This window comes from Morus notabilis, unplaced genomic scaffold (assembly GCF_000414095.1).
Source record: "Morus notabilis unplaced genomic scaffold, ASM41409v2 Scaffold602, whole genome shotgun sequence".
Lineage (NCBI taxonomy): Eukaryota > Viridiplantae > Streptophyta > Magnoliopsida > Rosales > Moraceae > Morus > Morus notabilis.
The window spans coordinates 332,379-351,059 of record NW_010358894.1 but is presented as its reverse complement, the minus strand read 5'-3'; the positions used below and the strand labels follow the sequence as shown (position 1 = coordinate 351,059).

Here is an 18,681-nt window from a genome sequence, read left to right as displayed (position 1 = left end):
GGCTCGAGAATGATTAGTAGTTAATTACCGGTAATTTCAACGGCTTGTAAGAGTAATGGAGGCGGACTTGTATCATCCCATCATCCTATTAGAAAAGGAAAAGCAGGATAGTGACTTGTCAACCCACTGGTTAATTCTTATTGGTGTTATAAGTTTAAATTGCAAGGTACGAATGCCGTGTTTGTTAAATTTTATAATAATATATGGTGTCCTTTTTTTATTTTTTCTAAGATATCATTATATGATTTAGGATGAGTTTGGTAATGTTTATTAGATTTTAAAATCACTTTTTTAAGGTTTGTTTAGTTTGTTAATTTGAGTTTTTAATTTAAATTGAGATGTAATTTTATGTGAGATCTTTTTACTCTAGTAAAAATATTAAATATGACTATTTGTGAGAGTTTTTTATTGTGGTAAAATTTGAATTCTAAACTCGAATCGGTAAAATAAACGGTGCCTTAGTCATTAGAAGTTGATAATAGTGTTTGGTAAAAAGTATGAAAAGTGATTTTTAAAATTTTTTTGAAGAATCTGCAGTAAAAATCAGAAACAACCCAAAAACAACTTTAATTTTTAGATTATGCGGGAATTAACATAGTACAATTAATAATTATCAATAAAGTTATATTAAATAATTAATAATTAATTAATAATTAATAAATAGATATACTTAATAATTAATAAACATATAGTGATTACTTAATTATTAATTAAATATTAATTTATTACTATTAAGTTTTTAATTTTGTTAATAAAAGAATATATAATATAGTAATTATTTGTTTAGTTATAAATTAATCTGCAAATTGAAAACCCTGTAATACATGATTTTTTCAAGGATTATTTTTATAAATACCCCCTAAACTATGTACCTTGTGTTGAAACACCCATTGATTATTTAAAATGCTTCAAAACACCCCCTGATATATAGAAAATAGATTAATATGCTCCCTCCATCCACTTCCGTGTATAATTTTAACGAATTTACTGACGTGACACGTTAAAATTAATTAAGGACATTAAATAATGATTTGCAGACGTAGCATATATTAAAAATTAACTAAAGCAATTAAGTTCAAATTTTACACACAAAACATATTACATATTAAAAAATAACAATAAAAAATTAAAAAACTTCTCTCTTGCTATATTTACAAAAAAGAAAAAAGAAAAATTCCGTCACATTCAAATTCAGAACAAGCGAGACTTTCTGAGGATGCCATCCTTGCATTTCAATGTTCTTTCATCTTCTTAATCTTGATTTCTGTTGTGATGTAAAGACCAAACAACCTCAAATCATATCAACTGAGACCTTCAACAATTAGTTTTCAAATTTTAAAACCACCCAACAACTAGACACCAAACCAACGTTAACCCCCTATTCCTGACGCCGATAATCCCTTCTTCAGATGGTGATTCAACCAGCTTATCATTCTCTTGTCTACCTTCATTAAGCTCGCCTCCCACTCAAGAACTTGCTTTTCGCCACCATCATTAACTCCGGCTTCGATGAGGGACGAAATCGAAAGGTTGAAGGGGCAGTGATCTGGGTTTGAGGAATTGTGCAGGACGACGGTTTGATTCCTAACTAGGAGGCACATCAAAGAGATGCAGCTGAGGGCAGGGCTGAAGGGGGTAGGCCGATGGGGGTGTGTGACGGGGTACTCACTACGGTGCTTCGGTGCTGAGAAATTGCGACTGAGAATTGGTACCAACAAAGCTTCAATTTGGAGGCGTAGACGGTGGAAGGGAGGCTGCCTGGTAAGGAAAGATAAATTTCTAAGGTTTTTTAGCTCAACATAGATAAAGGTTGAGATTCAGTGTACTTAGATCAAGGGCCCATATTAAATGGGTTTATTTTTATTTTTCCATTTTATATGTAAATATGATTTAATGCCTTTAATTAAGTTTTAATATTGATGCCATGTCAGCAAAATCTCTTAAATATACAGAGAAATAGATGGAGGGAGCATATTGATCTGTTTTCTATATATATCAAGGGGTGTTTTTAAGCATTTTAAAAAATCAGGGGGTTTTTTGACATATGGTACATAGTTCAGGGGCATTTGTAAAAATAATTCTTTCTTCAACTTAGTAAATCTATAAAGCGTTCTTAAGAAAGTTCCGTTTTAGCCAAAAAGCGTAATAAAAAAGAAAAATCAATAATGAAGCGTTGAAGCGCAAGAATATAAAATTTAGTGATATACAATACAGGGAGTATTTCACTTACATCTCCAACTCGTATGGTAATGAATCAAGAATTCCAAAATTAGAAGCCAGGGTTCTCTCCTTTTTCTCACATTTTTCTCCAAACATTGGGAACCGCAGGAATAGCAAACTCCTAAAACTACACTCCCATGGCTAACTGAAAAGCCAGGGTCCTTCTGGAACTGTACATTTCAAAAATAAAACAAAGAAACCTCATACGAAATCCCCATCATTCCAAGCACGTTTGGGAAGAAGGCCCCCGTGTTCACTCCTACTGCCTGTTAGTCTATAAAATGCTGGCTTGCTCCGAATAGTTCTCAGGGGCCCGGACCTGTTCCCGTGTCTAATTGGCAGAGATATCTCGTCCCCGATCAAACTTGAAGTTGAAAACGGTCTGTTATCCATCTCTTCAAGCTGCCCAGAACTGTACTCCATCGTAATGAAGGAAGAGGCCTGGCCATAAGTTAATCGAGGGCTGATCCCTCCAGCATTCCACCAGCTACTATCTGAGACTGCAAGATCGCCTTTGAAGTCGGAGTCTGGAGCAGAAGACTCTCTTTGACTGCAACAATCTCCACAAGTCTCGTCTGTATCATTGTATATCAGCTTCAGAGCCTGCACAACTTCACCCATGAATGGCCTATGAGTCACCTCAGGGTGTACACACATAGAAGCAATGGCTGCCACTTTAGCCATGTTGTCGAAGTCGCAGATTCCAGCCAAAGCAGGATCGACCAACTGTTCTAAACCTTCCCTGTTGGTCAGTAGAGGCCGGGCCCAAGTTACTAAATTCTCCTGTCCCTGAGGTTGGGACATGTCAACAGGTTTTCGACCAGAGAGAAGTTCCAACAGCACGACTCCGTAACTATAAACATCACTCTTGACAAGTAGGTGCCCTGTCATTGCATATTCTGGTGCAACGTACCTGAAATATTTTGGCAGAATATATGAGAATGGATCAAGATTATGTGAAAATTTCAGCAATGTACATTCACGTCGAATATTGTAAATTCTTTTACAAAGAAAAAAAATAGCAGTTAAAATGAAAAAAATTAAATCAGCACTGAGCAATTCCTTAAAAGTTCATCTGTGCAATAAGGAAAGATATGATACTTTTCTAAAATTTCATGAGTGACTATCATTACCCAAAAGTTCCCATAACACGTGTAGAAATATGCTGACTTCCCTCAGTTGCTTCTCTTGCCAATCCAAAATCAGAAACCTTGGGGGTGAAATCATCTTCCAACAAAACATTACTGGCCTTGAAATCTCGGTGGATGACTCGAGGATTTGAGTCTTCATGAAGATAAGCTAATCCTCTTGCTGCACCAAGGGCAATCTTCATCCGTGCATCCCAGTCAAGAGGTCCCTTTACTCTATCAACACCTAAAATGCAAACAAATCAAACGATTTATTTGAATGAAGGGCTTATCTATACGACAAGAATGACATAAAAAGCTCAATCACGTTTGTTAGCCTAGGTGCTTCTGGCTTTATAAGGTCAGAAAGAAGTTATAAGATTAAGAGATAGATGTCCACCTCGTAATGTAGTATGACTTCAAATCTAAGATAAAAAGAAAAAGATGCAGGCAATAACATACCATGTAAGTGGGACTCAACACTGCCATTGGGAACAAGTTCGTAGACCAAGCAACGTCTGCGTCCTTCAATGCATATTCCAATAAGTTTCACAAGATTACGGTGATGCAATCGGCTTAGCATCTCAACTTCTGCAATAAATTCACGGTCTCCATTCTGATTATCCCTTGTAAGCAACTTAACAGCAGCTTCAATTCCATCATCCATAATTCCTCGGTAAACACGTCCAAATCCTCCTTCACCCAAAATTCTTTTCGAACTAAACTTATCTGTTGCTTTCTCAAGCTCAGAAAGTGAAAAGGTTTTAACAGAGAGGATGCTGGGCGCCATGGTTGAAATCAAGGACACAGAAATAGAGCTTGCTATACTACTTGATAAGATTGATCCTATACCTGCATTACAGTCAAGAAGTAATTACCCAGGACATATACATGTGATTCCTAAAATAATCAGATTGGAGTTCAATATTTCATGCGCAATGATCAAATTGAGATGCAAAAACAACTAAACAGTTCAGTTCTCCCCTTAGTTTACGAAGTAAATACATCTAAAACATGAAAAGAAAGAGGAGCTTAACATGACCACACTGTAGTCTATTACGCTAAAATAGGCAATTGAAAAAAGAAGCATGCATGTATCAAAACGCTATAATTCTAGAGACTGACCAGATCTTTTATGAATCGATGATGTAAACGCAGGTCCAACGGCACTTGAAGGTTTTCCAACTTTCCTCCATTTTATAAAGATAGAGATTGCTCCAACTAAAACCAATACGAGTACAAATGCAGACAAAGCAATAATGACAATTGTTCTAACATTCATTCTCTGGTTCTTGTTCCTGAAGTTTGCAGTAATGGGGAGATTTCCAGCACTAGCAGTTGGACCACTATCAGCAAAATTTCCATATGGGGGCGAAGAAGGAATCCCTGATAACAAGATTTTCACTCTAAACAAGATGATCACAATATCCTAAACCAATCAAATTAACTGAGTGGAGGTAGTTACCTGGATAACTAATGTATATAACTTCATAACTACCAAATATAGTCTCGTTTAAAGGCACTTTATTATGCTGAAATCGCTGATATATTAGAATTGCAGTGGTATTATCAAACTTCTCTCCAAGTGGGACTAAGTTAATGTCCACCATCGTTCTTCCTTGATTTTGTGTATCAGCACTAGCGCCCATTATTTTCACTTGACTTTGCTCCAAGTATGTGCCTGCAGCAAGCTCACTCTCGAGCTCACTCATTACTGGAAAAACAGCAAATGGAGCAACATCCAGTAAAAGTCTGACTTTCATTGGAAAAACGCAACCACAAGGTGATCCAAAGGGTGTAGCAGTAAGTGGCTCCATACAAATTTGATCACAGCCTGCTGCCAAATTCATACCAATGATGTGATAGGAGAGATACCTCAAGAATAAAAACAGAGGGAAACAAGGCCTTCGGATTGTAAAACCGAATAACAACATAATCCAAATGTTTATCATTTAATCTAGTTCAGGCCTCAGGGCCTTAGGCTTTATTCTGGTTTAGAATAACATATAAATGAAAAGAAATAATAAAGATTTGAGCTAATTTTAAATCTTGTCCTAGCATCCGCACACTTAGGACAGACAACTAAAAGACCTAGTAGAGACAACTTGACTATATAACCACATTGCTCAAAACCATAAATTACCTTGGTCTTTTGATGGTGCTGGAGCAATGGCTCTGGGTCTCGCATGCCGTCGATGTTGATGATGACCATGCCTTGGGGAGACAGAACTGGTAGGACCTGATGGAAAAGGGAAATCACCACAATGTCAGTGACACCATCTTTTAGACCAATCGACATTGCAAGGGCAAGACATACCTTGATAAATTGGAGAAGGTGCAGGAGCATTAGAAGGTGCCAATGCGGGATTAAGCACCTCTGTCTTAGAGAACTTTGATGACCCAAAAGATAAACTCATCATGATCGACCTTGCTGCAGACATCAGTGCAACCACATAACTCTCCTATTTGAAGGTACTAAACTACTAATGCACGATGTAAGGAAACCAATGAAGATAATGGCGTAAACATTTGAATTCAATTTAATTATTGTTAAATCTTGTGCATGCTAAAGTTGGTTCAGGATAACAAGGTTGAACTCTGTTTAACTACATTTCACTTCAAAATCAGAATCCTTACCATGTTCCACCGAGAATTCTCTCATGTAAAAGAGATGGTTTGGCAGTTGAGAAGGAGACAAGTATATGTGCAATAAGGAATTCCCTGGCATCATAGAATATTATGTTACTTTTGTTCTAAAGTGCATCCATTACCGTATATAAAGTAATAACTCTACGTCATGGCCATGTATCAGTTTGCAACAACAATACCTTCTAATTCGAACTAAAGTCATTAAGTATACATACATAACTTCCTTTAAGAATAAACAGAATAATTTTAAAATAAATTGCTAAAGAATAGAGACTATAGTCTTCTAAAAAGAAAAAGACAAAAGAAATAAAACAACAACAACTATTAACCAGAAACAGTATCTACGCTAGAAAACTTCCATTATTTTTACGCTCGGTTCGCAATCTGAAAGTGTTGCCTTTACTTTTGACTTTTGTAACCTAGATAAATGCACTCTCGCTTTCTGGATTACGAAAGGACCAAGGAAAAGCTTAAAGATAAATGAGCAAAGTAACGACATCTAAAGACAAATGCACTTTAGCTTCCAGGATTAAGCAAAGCCATAAAAAATAATAAAAAAATAAACGGGTAACGTAACTTAATGATGCTTCTTTCCTCTAGCTACTTTTTGACTTGCGACATGTGAAAAGCCAAATTGTTCAGATTTAAACAGTACACTGCGTACAAACATTCAGAATTTTCTTTTCTCGGCGACCAAGCAAACCCCAAACAGTGAATCCAAAGTTACGGGAAGTGGGAAAAAAAAGGAAAAGAAGTACCTGAGCAAGGAAGAAGCAGAAGTAGCAGTTGAGAAAGAAGAAGGAGAAGAAGTGGAATCAGAGTTCGCATTTTCTCTCGCGAAGGCCAAATTCACACAAACCATTTTCAGATATCAGCACGGAGCTCGAGCTCGACAGAGGAAAGATTTCTAGGTTTCTGCTCAAGCAGTCGCCGGTGGCTAGCCTCTCCATCGAGTTTCGAGCTCGGCGAGAGGGATTGCATGGCTACTGGAGCTGGAACGGAGAGGCATGCGGCTGAAACAAACCCTAGGAGAGAGAATGAGAAGTCGAAGACAGCAATGCGGGTAGGTCGGATTGCAGATCCATAAAACGCGCTCGAAGATCTAGCTAAGCACAGAGAAGCTCCAATGTCTGTAGAGAGAGAGAGAGAGAGAGTTCCAAAGCAGAAAAGAGAGGTGAAGCTAGAGAGAGAGAGAGAGAAGAAAACAAAAGAGAGATCTTGGAGAGGAAAAGGAAGAGTGTGATACAGTAGGAGAGAGAGGGAGAGAGTGAGGAGAGAGAGAGAGAGAGAGGAGGGAACATAAGTGAGGTGGGGGACTTTATTGCTGGTGTGAAGCTCCAGCAAATACCGCTTCCCCCAGTAATTATGATGGCTGTCTGATCCACGCGCCTCCAAGGCCCGTGCCATGTAAATCTTACCCCCTCCCAAACGACACTCGGGCTTGTCGTTTCGTTTAAATACCGTTTTCTGTTGTTCTATTACGCAATACATACGTAAAAAAAGGGAATTTAAAAAAAAGTACTAATTTTCATTTTTATTCTTCCCAATTAATCGTAATTAGAACTCGTTTATTTTATTATTTTAAATTTTAAATTTTTATAATTAAATTTTTTTTTTTAAATATCATATCTCAATTTAAATTAAAAAGTGAAATTGACGAGGAAAATGACTATAACTATTTTGGGACTTGGTTAAGGAAAGAAAAAAAAAAGAGAATAAAATCGGACTTATAATCTGGTAACGGAGAAGAACGACACCACGACAGACATAATAGATCTGTTTTGTATTTGTTTTTGAATCTCGTCTTTCTTAAAATCATACCGTAATTAATACTGTTTTTAATTCCAAAAAAAACTGCTCTCTGCGACAACAAAGTCATATCTCTCGCAGCAAATTTATCTCGCAAATTCTTCGCCGGTGAGTCTTATCTCTCTTTAACTACAAATTATTGCTTTTTGACAAACCTAAACATCTCTTAAATGTTATCCCTTTCTCTCATTTTCTTCTTTTCTTTTGTTTTTTTAGTCAAAGCATAGTTCTAATTGTCTCTTAAGCTTTTTAGGAATCTGGTTTGACATTATTTAGGGTTAATGCTTTAATTTTTGTGTAATTTTTCTATTTATCATTCCAAGTTTTTCGCTTTTTACCGTATTAAATTTATCGGATTTTGTTTTGGTATTTTTTTTTTTGTTCGGTTGTGTACTTGAGCTCCATTGTGTTGAATTGGGCAAATTAGTTTGGAGCTTTTGGTGTACTGTTTACGTCTTTATGTAAAATTCGGCAAGTTTTCTTCTGGTTTCTTTTGGGGGTTTTGATGTTAATATACTTATTACGTGAATTTTGAGTGTTTGGATACTAGAAAACTGGCCTCTTGCCGACAGCCTTTCCATGGAACTCTTTTTTATTTTATTTTATTTTTTTTTCAATTTTTATGGTTTTGCGTACTTGTGAGTTTATGTTTTATGTATGTCAGTAATCACTCTTAGCGTTCTTTTGGGTTTTCTCAGGAAATAGGAATTTGGATCTTTGCAACAAGTTTGAGTGTTTAACTGAGAATTTTGCTGATATTTAGGAGGTTACAATGTTTTAAGTGTTTAACTGAGAATTTTGCGGATATTTAGGTTACTTCAAGAGGAATCATGGCTAATGGGAGTTTTTGAGTGTGAGAGGCTAGAAAGTTCACCAAAACGTCTTAGAATTTTCCGTACTTCAATGTCATCAGAGGCTTCGCGAATGGTGCTTGGCGCAAAGCGTCTAATAAAGAAGCATGAGTTTGTAAGAGTAATAATTCAATGCCTATACTCGTTAGGCTTTGATGAGTCAGCTTCATGTTTGGAGTTGGAGTCCGGTATTTCGGACAAATCCCTTGAATTTGAATTGCTCAAATCTCAAATACTAGCTGGGAATTGGGATGGTTGCATTCACACCCTTAGGACATTCAAAGACTTGGTGGATGATACGAGAGCTTCGGCTTTGTTTCTCATATTTAAACAGTGTATACTTGAGTATTTGAGTCGCGGAGATTATTCGTTGGCTTTAACCATTTTGCGGAAAGAGGTTTCTGCATTGGAAGTGGGCAGAGATAAGGTTCACAACCTTGCTCACAGTGTCCTTTCTTTGGAGGAGCTGGGAAAGAACGATGATAGCGTTGTTCTTGGACTGCGAAAAAAGTTGTTGAGAGAGTTGGAACATTTGCTTCCCCCACCATTTATTGTGCCCGAAAAAAGGTTGGAACATTTGGTTGAAACTATTGTGCTGGCTCAAATTGATTCATGTGTGTACCACAATTCACCAGATCTGGTTTCACTTTGTGTGGATCATTCATGTGGAAGAGATCAGATCCCCACAAAGACCATTCAGGTGTGCTTGCCAGTGATAATGCTTCAACTATGGTAGAACAAATTTCCATATTAACGAGAGCTGGAGATAAAATTAAACTGAGACAGCTCCAGTTTCTTTTGTTGATTTCCTGTTCTATTATAGTGACTTAAATTTGGACAATATGGTGCAGATTTTGACTGAACATAAAAACGAAGTATGGTTTGTACAATTTTCTAATAGTGGCAAGTACTTAGCGTCTTCATCAAGCGACTGCACAGCCATCATATGGGAGGTATTGTACGCATTGTTTCATGGAAAATTCATTAAAATATTATTCCAAGTCATTTGATGTAGCTTTGACGTTAGGATCGTTGAAGGCATAATACTCTAATATTTTAAGATCACATTGAATAACAGTACTACATTGAGTTCAATTGGGGTTTATCTTCGGTGAGAGATGAATTTTAAGGGTTTTTTTTTTTATCATGTATTTTTAGTTGTGATTGATAAAAATTAAATGGCATCAATGATGAAGCGTACTAATTTTATGTATTACTGTTCCCTTTTTTCCCAAGGTACTGGAAGATGGAAAGATAACACCGAAACACACGCTACTTAGTCACCAAAAACCAGTATCTTTTGTCGCGTGGAGCCCTGATGACACGAAGTTGCTCACCTGTGGAAATATGGAAGTTCTCAAGCTCTGGGAAGTGGAAATGGGTACACTGAAGCACACGTTTGGAGATCATACCTTCATTGTGGGCTCATGTGCTTGGTTTCCCGATTCTAAACGACTTGTATGTGGCAGTTCTGAACCCGAAAAAGGCATCTGCCTATGGGACTGTGATGGGAATGAGATAAAAGCGTGGAGAGGAATGAGGATGCCAAAAGTTCTGGATCTTGCGGTCACGCCCGATGGAGAAAATCTCATCTGTATATTCTGTGATAAAGAAATTCGCATTTTAAATGTGGGAACAAACGCTGAGCGTGTCATTTTGGAGGAGCACTCGATCACGTCCCTTTCACTTTCAGGAGACGGTGAGTTCTTCATTGTCAATCTTAACAGCCAGGAGATTCATATGTGGGATGTTGCTGGGAAATGGGAAAAGCCAATGAAGTACACGGGCCACAAGCAGAGCAAGTATGTGATACGATCGTGCTTTGGAGGATTGACTAGCAAATTTATTGCTAGTGGTAGTGAGAATACGCAGGTATTCTTATCTCTCATCCCAGCTACAGTCTTCCTGGTTCTAAGAAAGTGCCGTTTGTTCTTATCACACTATGGAGCAAACAGAACGTTAGAAAATTTAATGCTTATATTCTTAGCAGGTCTACATATGGAACCGGCGAAATTCCAGGCCAATTGAGGTTTTGTCTGGGCATTCAATGACTGTGAACTGTGTTAGCTGGAATCCTAGAAGGCATCGGATGCTGGCATCAGCGAGTGACGATCAAACAATCCGAATATGGGGGACCTAGCCCACCATATAACACGCCATCCCAGAAGCATAGTTAAACAGATAGATAACCAATTTTAACTCCTGTAAATAGCCTCTCCTCTTTTCTAGCGCTTATTCATTCACGAGTGTGTGTAAATTTGTAAAATGGCCGTCTTTCAAAATCTTTAGTATTGGATTTCCATTGCATCTTGTTTCATTTCACCCTTAGTAATCTAGTTGGCTTTGCATATTGCGCTTGTTTGTCCAATTTTTTATAACATCTGTAAAGCTATAGAATACATGGAGATGGGGAGTTTCTGGTTGTTGCCGTCCACTGAGATTCTTTTGAGACTATTTAGCCCTTTCTTTTTTTTAATTTAGGCGGACGCTGAATAATACTATTTAGTTATATATATATATACATATATTTATTTTGGTTAATTCTATATTGCGATAATGCTAATAGATACTAATTCCAACCGTACAAATCCGAGCAAATCGTTTTTCAATTGCTATTTTCATTTGTTCCCCTGAATTTTGTACTGATTCCAGCTTTATTCTTTAAAAACTCTCATTATAGTTTTATTCTCATTCTCACTTTACCTGTTAGTCTTTAAAAATTCTCATTTTACTACAAATCGCCCACTTTGTTTCTTGATGTTTAAGAACTCCATATTTACTACTCCAAATCAAAGACAGAAAGACTAAGTGCGCAAATTTTCATATTAATCTGGTTCGAGGTTTGATCTTTAATCACATCTGTGTTCGAACTTTGGAAACCTAGGAGATTGTCTATAATTCACAATGAATTGTCTATTTATTTCATGCGTTTAAACTCATAATTTTGATTTTGTTATAATGTTTTCTTTTTATAAAAAATTTGAAATTTAAATGTCATAATCAAGAATCACTAGTTTAAACGCATGAACCGAACAGACTCAAACATCTCTTTTCCTTCTCCTTTTTGTTTGCATTTGATTTTAGTTTTAATTTTATGTTTCTTTTGGAACCACATAATACTTCTAATGGAATTATGGAAACACAATGCACTAATCTAATAAAATAAAATTTTAAAATTATAAGTACGAGAATCATATTTTTCATAAATTATTTGAAGAATTCGACAGTAAAGACCTAAAAAATTAACTATTAATTGATTTTTATCTGTTAAATCAGCATTGAGATAGTCTGTTATAGTATTTTTAATCTAATTCTGACGAGATCTAAGTTCTAACAGTAAAAAATAGACATTATTAATGGGAGTAGAGCTGCAAGTTTGAGCTGGGCTAAACGGGCCGGCCTAAGACCTGTTACTATTGGCCCGAGAGTTTTTGGACGTAAGGCCAGGCTGGGCCGACCCAAGACTAGGCTAGGTTGCGCCCGCCTAACCTAAACATCATATTTTTAAAGATTTTTTAAAAATACTATATATATTTCCAGGTCAGACCGATCCTAAATTTTACAGTTAGGGCTAAACCGAGCTGATTCTTTTTCTTTTAAGACCGGGCTGAGTCGGCCTTAAATTTCTCTTTGGCCAGTGAGTTTAGGCCAGTCAGCCTAAACTTACATCTCTAAGGCCCCGTTCACTTCGTTGATTCGAGTTTAAAATTCGAGTTTTTTTACAGTAAAAAGCTCTTATAAACAATCATATCTAACTTTTTTGCTACAGTAAAAAGCTCTCACATAAAATCACATCTCAACTCGAATTCTAAACTCAAATCAACGAAGTGAACGGGGCCTTAAAGTAGGAGTTAGGACTCAAATTATTTGGATTTCTTTAAAATAAATAATTTAAAAGAAAATCATGTATCAGGGGTATTTTTGTAAAACCAGTTGCATGCCCTTTCCGGCGTTTTGTCCTTCTCTTTCCTAGCATTGGTCGCTGTACAAAATACAGTAACAACAACAACAAAAACAAGAACGGCCCAAAAAAAAAAAAAACAAAGAAAACACGGAAGCGAACGACAACGCCGGGAATCTCCTCTCCTACGAGAGAGAGATTTACACGCAAAGAGACGAGCCTTCCCTTTCTTCCAGATTCACAGAATTCCTCAGAGCGAAGATATGAGCCCTAGCAGATTATAGATGTTTCTGTTTCTGTCTCTTTCATGATCTTAGATTCATCTCTATCTCTGAATTCCCATGGATCCTCGCTCAAAAACGACGGCACCTTCGCAACCGCTAGATCGGTGCCCCGTTCCGTCCCCGCCGTCCGATAATTCCCGCCACAGGTTAGAGTTCATCGAATTATCCTCCTTGATCTGCTCATCTTCATACGCCTTGTTTATTTCTTACCGAAATTTGATCCGCGCACGTTTATGTGTTTGGAATTCCACTGCACAACTCCTGGATTTGAGGCGCGTCTTTGTTATAATTCAGCTTAGAGTTCTGTGTTTATTCTTTCTAAGAGTTCTTTATGGAAATTCGATGCCTTTTGCTAGTGAATTTCGCATCTTTAGTTAGTAATTGTTTGCGAACAAAGTGTGAAATTCTTTGTTGGTTTTAGTACGTAAGGAACATCAGAACATGTCGTTGAGTTATTGCTGAAACTAGATCTTAGATGTACTTGGTTATTGCTTGGGTCCTTTTATTTCTATTTTTCTTTTTGATGTTTTGGAACTTCAAAATCTCGATCGTTTCTTCGTTAAGTTGCCTGTGAAGTTTTGACTTTTGAGTTAATTGGAAGTTTCCCTGATTTTTGGTGTTCGATTAAAAACAAAAAAATAATGGAATGAAAATATATCCTTCTTAATCTCATTTTATAAGTTTCCAGTTTTGTCAGCAAGAGAAATGTTTTTGGCATGATTGCGCGGAGAGAAATTTCTCCGAGAACAAAACATATTCCCAGAAGGAACTGGGGAGAAGCTTTTAAAAGGAAAGCAGGTCCTTCGTCCGGGTCTCAAAGTGAAACAACTAGAGATCCAAAGCGTGCTCTTCTCTCTTGGTACTGCTCACAGTTCCCTTTTTCACCATTTACAATTTCTTGGGATGACGAGGCATTTTCTGTGAACGTGAGTTATCACGTTATCTTTTTTTATTTCATGTTCATAAAGTTCAAATTGTTATGTCTTGATTTTAGGGTTGAAGCAGAGTCGCTTCGGCATTTATCAGCAAAGTATTGCCCTCTATTGCCTCCACCTAGGTCAACTATTGCAGCAGCATTCAGTCCTGATGGAAGAACTCTTGCTTCTACACAGTAAGTCATCAATTATATGAATCTGTTATCTAAGTTTTAGCTTATGCTTGCAACTAACTGAAGGCCCCTTTAAATCTTTTGCTACTTGTAGTGGTGACCACACAGTAAAGATAATTGATTGCCAAACTGGCAGCTGCTTAAACGTTCTGACCGGACATAGGAGGACGCCTTGGGTGGTAAGGATTATTAATCGTTTATTTATATATATATATATATATATCATCATCATCATCATCATCATCATCATCATCATCATCATCATCAGCATCATCATCATCATCATGAACGTTGTTGAAAAGCTTAGGTTGTCTATATTTGTATGTTCATGAGACAAAATCTATTTTATTTTGTCCATATTGAAATGCTAATGGAGCTTTTACAGGTTAGGTTTCACCCATTGTGTCCAGAAATTCTTGCCAGTGGGAGCTTGGATCAAGAAGTTCACTTATGGGATGCTAACACGTCAGAGTGCATAGGGTCTTGTGATTTCTGTAATTTCAAGCCTTGACATCATTATTTATTTTTGTAACAGCAGGTTTTGTGGGTTCAAACTCTTTGTTTACTGCTCGCATAGTAAGTATGTTTTGCACTTTTTTCCTCATAGATCGCCCTATCGCATCCATTGCTTTCCACGCCAAAGGAGAATTTCTTGCTGTTGCTTCCGGTCATAAGGTGCTAATTTTTGTCTTTTAACTTTTCATGTTGGCTTATTATGCTTCTTATTTTCATTTTATCGTGATAAGTTTTATCCTTTCTGATTCTGTGACTACAATCTACAGGTTTCTAAGTGTTTTAGCCTTAATAACATGTGAAGTCCTGTTTCAGTTGTACATATGGAACTACAGCAAGAAAACTGCCCCAGCCATTGTATTGAAGACTCGACGTTCACTTCGAGCTGTTCATTTTCACCCACATGCTGCTCCATTTCTCTTAACAGCTGAGGTGTGTTACCAAAAGTGTGACTATAAAGTTGTTTATTCACTCTATCATGTAGGTTTCATTATTGGACTGATATGCAGGTCAATGATCTTGACTCTTCAGATTCCTCAATGACACAAGCAACATCTCTGGGTTACTTGCGATATCCTCCTCCAGCTGTTTTTGTGGCAAATTTTCATTCTAGTGACCGTCTTAGTTTTGCTGCTGAATTAGCACCAATGTCCTTACCTTTATTTTCTACGCCATCATTTTCTAATGAGGATTCAAGAATAGAACGACAACTAAGTATCCAAAATGCTGGTTCTTCTGGTTCAGTAAACTTTCAAACAGATGCAAATGCAGCAGAACAGTATCATAATGCGGTGCCTCCTATGGAGACATCTCCATCGGTTCCGCCTGGCTCCCATCCTGGTCTCACAGATGGTTCTTTTCATAGTAATCCAATATCAGATGCGATGGAGGCTGATGAAATGCAGCCTGTTGGGAGAACGCATAACAGAAACTTCACTAACCTAGATGCTCTTACTGTTAGTAGTGTTCGAGGGTCTGAACATAATCAAAATCGTCTAGAACTTGCTGAACTCGGGCAGCTTCATCGGATTTTACCTGGTGGAGACTATGCTTATTGGGAGCAACCTTTTCTGCAAGGGTGGCTAATGGGCCAAAGCCAAGCTGGTCTTCCCTCAATGCTCTCTCTTAATGGTAGTAACCGGGAACATTCGGCTCAAGCAACGGGTTCTATTTTGACATCCCATATAGAAAGTCACAATTTGGATGCGATGGTAGCTTCTTTGGCAATGCCAGGCAGCACTAGTCTATCTGGGGTTTCGGGAAGATCTGCCATTCAACAACGCTTTGCGAATCTACACTTCTCTGTACCCGAATCAGCGCATGGTCCTACGCCTGTTACCCTGCGCGAGGGTGGTGATGCCCAACCCATTATTAGCAGAATCCAGTCAGAACTTGTCACATCACTGGCTGCAGCAGCTGCTGCAGAGTTACCATGCACTGTGAAGTTAAGGGTCTGGTCACATGATATAACAAACCCTTCTGCCACGCTCAGTGCTGAAAGATGTCGATTAACCATACCCCATGCTGTTCTTTGTAGGTACGTTGAAATATATACTATTTATCATTTTATTGTCAAGACATTTTTTACTTTCTGCATGTGCATTGTGATGGAGATGAAACGTGGCCTCTACAGAGCTTCATTCAGTTGATTGCAATTTGGTGCCAACAAACTGCCAGGCTGCGATCATAAGTAGTAGCTTAGAATCAGTGATATTATTTATTTGGCATTTTAGTGGGTTGCATTTTACAAGTGTAAATGTGTGTATCTATGTATTTGCTTTTCTGTATCCCTTTTTTTTTTTTTTTAACTTCTCTAGGCTGCATGTGCTTTTGCAGTGAAATGGGTGCTCATTTCTCTCCTTGTGGGAGATTTTTAGCCGCTTGTGTTGCTTGCACGCTTCCTCAAACAGAAGCTGATTCCGGATTACAAACTCTAGTTCATCAAGATCCCGGTGCTGCCACTTCCCCAACTCGGCACCCAATCTCAGCACACCAAGTTATGTATGAACTTCGGATATATTCGCTCGAGGAAGCAACGTAATGCTTCGATACTTTTATTTCAGCTTTGTTATGCACTGACTTCTTTTCTCTTGAGACTTCTTTTCTCTTGATGCTTTATTCATATTGTTAATTTATTTTATACAGCTTCGGTTCAGTGCTTGTGTCACGAGCAATCAGAGCTGCACATTGTTTGACTTCAATCCAGGTCAGTTTTAGAATTATAAATCTGCTTTCATTATATGTATTGAATGGCTTTTTCTTTTGTCACGTTCTCATATATGGTTATGGTCCAAAAAACTACATTATTTTCTATGTAGTAAATGCTAAAGATGCGTACGTGTTATATGACAATGTTTTGGACCTGTGCATTTCATGATGCAGTTCTCACCCACCTCTGAACACATATTACTTGCCTATGGCCGACGTCATGGTTCTCTTCTTAAAAGTATAGTCATTGATGGGGAAACAACATTACCCATATATACTGTTCTGGAGGTAAGAACTATGTTTTTTGCTGTTATTGTCCTATTAACTGTCAGGGATCACTTTTTTCCTTTTCTTATCTTTTCAAATTCATGTTAGACCCTTTAAAGTTCACCAAAATGATCAAACATTTGCCAAAAGAGAAATCTGGAAAAGGAATAGGTTGTGTGATATATTGCAGAACATGTCTTATGATTGCCGTGTCATTGATATTCTTACTCAGAATGTGCACTGCTATTGTTGATTGCTTTGTTGTGTCAGCTTCCGTAATTCGTATTATTTACTATTTTTTTCTTTCTTTCTTTTTTCGTAATTCAGGTTTACAGAGTTTCAGATATGGAACTAGTGAGAGTGCTTCCTAGTGCAGAGGATGAGGTTAATGTCGCTTGCTTTCATCCTTTTGCTGGAGGAGGTCTTGTGTATGGAACCAAGGTCTGCTTGAGACTATCGAAGAAATTCTCATTCGATAGTTCCCTTTTCAACAAGTAAAAAGGGAGATTGACTAACATCAATTTGTTCTCTCATTTTTTTTATTTGGGTAAAATGCAGGAAGGAAAGCTTAGGGTCCTCCAGTATGATAGTGCTTATGGGGAACATTGCACCAGAGAAAATTAGTTCCCTGAGGGAACATCGCTGTTGTACTATAGTATAGTGACAAAGGTACCCCTCTTTTTTTTTTTTTTTGCACAAATGCTATGTCACCATTGATGATGCAATCATCATTTGAGGTAGTGTATTAAAATTGCCACATAACAGGGGCCTATGTTTTTTAGTTTTTGCCATATGACATTTTCTTTTACATGGCGATGCATCAATAGTAGTAATGACTAGCAATAATCATTCTCTTTTCCTTTTTGATTTTAAACCTTTGCCAAAATATGCATTTATTTTCTTGGGAGTACATGAAGATCCTCCGCTGTTTGTTTTGATGGTGATGTTATGAATTATGAAACCACATCAGTTAATATTTGTCTAGGAGCATGTGTGTCAGAATTAATCTTTTTCTTGCTTAGAATATAAAGTTTACTTTTATCTTAAGTAATAACATGAAGTTGTATATTTTTTTATTGTGTTCCTTCGAGCAGGTAATAGGTTCAGAAACAAATTTCAAATGGTAGAAATTAGTGATCTGACTTCACATGAGTTGTATAACCGAGCCAGATGGTATGCGCTCCAACTTGTTCTAACCTTTTTATCATTGTGTGAGAATCAAGATAAAAGGGGATTATAATGTGAAAAATTAAGGACAAAAAAATTACAGTTTAGCTTTGGTCACAAGATTTAAATGTGGTAAGAAATGATTGTGGTTCGGATAATACTCTACAGCAGCTACCGCACCATGTGTTGTGGCGAGAACGCGACTAGTCGTTGGAGTGCACTTCTATGTTCACTTCAGTGGCCAATCCTGTAAACTATTACTAAACTGATATAACAATTTGTACATTATCATTACCCTGTAACCGTAACACAAGTTTTTATTTTTATTTCAACTTTTTTTTTTCTGTAACAGTTTGTATTTTATGTTTCTTTTCTCGTTTTTTAAAATTCTTTCGATGGAAATTATGCTCAGCTAGAAATGTTTCTTTCCACCGATAATTGTGATTTGTGTGCTTAACAAATGCATTTTGATGTAATCTCCACGTATCGGATTGAGGAGGTGGAGGGGGTTGGAACTGATGAGAAAAAAACTTTCTGCACGGCCAAACGCTAAAGAAATAAAATAAACAAAGACATA

General features: G+C 37.2%; 4 protein-coding genes across 7 annotated transcripts; 2 read left to right on the top strand and 2 right to left on the bottom strand.

The window, feature by feature from the left end:
* Window positions 1–1,182: 1,182 nt before the first annotated feature.
* Window positions 1,183–2,329, bottom strand: LOC21398982. Its single transcript, XM_010093533.2, has 2 exons — window positions 2,231–2,329; window positions 1,183–1,758 (listed from the first exon to the last, which is right to left on the bottom strand). The coding sequence occupies exons 1-2, from the start codon at window positions 2,314–2,316 to the stop codon at window positions 1,371–1,373; spliced, it is 474 nt and encodes a 157-aa protein (XP_010091835.1). The 5' UTR covers window positions 2,317–2,329; the 3' UTR covers window positions 1,183–1,370.
* On the bottom strand, window positions 2,167–7,189 carry LOC21398981 (receptor-like serine/threonine-protein kinase ALE2). Of its 2 annotated transcripts, none has more exons than XM_024162633.1 (9): window positions 6,755–7,189; window positions 5,985–6,068; window positions 5,665–5,778; window positions 5,491–5,586; window positions 4,813–5,184; window positions 4,473–4,733; window positions 3,810–4,199; window positions 3,354–3,594; window positions 2,167–3,133 (listed from the first exon to the last, which is right to left on the bottom strand). In XM_024162633.1, exons 1-9 carry the CDS (start codon window positions 6,822–6,824, stop codon window positions 2,422–2,424), a joined length of 2,340 nt encoding a protein of 779 aa, XP_024018401.1. In that variant the 5' UTR covers window positions 6,825–7,189; the 3' UTR covers window positions 2,167–2,421. The 2 variants fall into 2 exon arrangements, with proteins under 2 accessions (XP_024018401.1, XP_024018402.1); XM_024162634.1 differs by having other exon boundaries at window positions 4,813–5,181.
* A 490-nt stretch (window positions 7,190–7,679) lies between these two features.
* On the top strand, window positions 7,680–11,136 carry LOC21398980 (WD repeat-containing protein WDS homolog). Of its 2 annotated transcripts, none has more exons than XM_010093531.2 (5): window positions 7,680–7,913; window positions 8,618–9,356; window positions 9,508–9,609; window positions 9,893–10,528; window positions 10,647–11,136. In XM_010093531.2, exons 2-5 carry the CDS (start codon window positions 8,643–8,645, stop codon window positions 10,794–10,796), a joined length of 1,602 nt encoding a protein of 533 aa, XP_010091833.1. In that variant the 5' UTR covers window positions 7,680–7,913; window positions 8,618–8,642; the 3' UTR covers window positions 10,797–11,136. The 2 variants fall into 2 exon arrangements, with proteins under 2 accessions (XP_010091833.1, XP_024018423.1); XM_024162655.1 differs by having other exon boundaries at window positions 8,504–9,356.
* Window positions 11,137–12,678: 1,542 nt separating this feature from the next.
* On the top strand, window positions 12,679–18,453 carry LOC21398979. 2 transcript variants are annotated; one of them, XR_002901772.1, is made up of 15 exons: window positions 12,679–12,987; window positions 13,530–13,700; window positions 13,836–13,952; window positions 14,044–14,128; window positions 14,335–14,443; window positions 14,557–14,624; window positions 14,778–14,894; window positions 14,972–15,999; window positions 16,299–16,499; window positions 16,608–16,668; window positions 16,845–16,958; window positions 17,265–17,378; window positions 17,496–17,606; window positions 18,032–18,110; window positions 18,273–18,453. XR_002901772.1 is itself a non-coding variant. In XM_024162654.1 (14 exons), the coding sequence occupies exons 1-13, from the start codon at window positions 12,899–12,901 to the stop codon at window positions 17,559–17,561; spliced, it is 2,340 nt and encodes a 779-aa protein (XP_024018422.1). In that variant the 5' UTR covers window positions 12,679–12,898; the 3' UTR covers window positions 17,562–17,606; window positions 18,032–18,453. The 2 variants fall into 2 exon arrangements, 1 of the variants encoding a protein (XP_024018422.1); XM_024162654.1 differs by having other exon boundaries at window positions 18,032–18,453.
* Window positions 18,454–18,681: the final 228 nt, after the last annotated feature.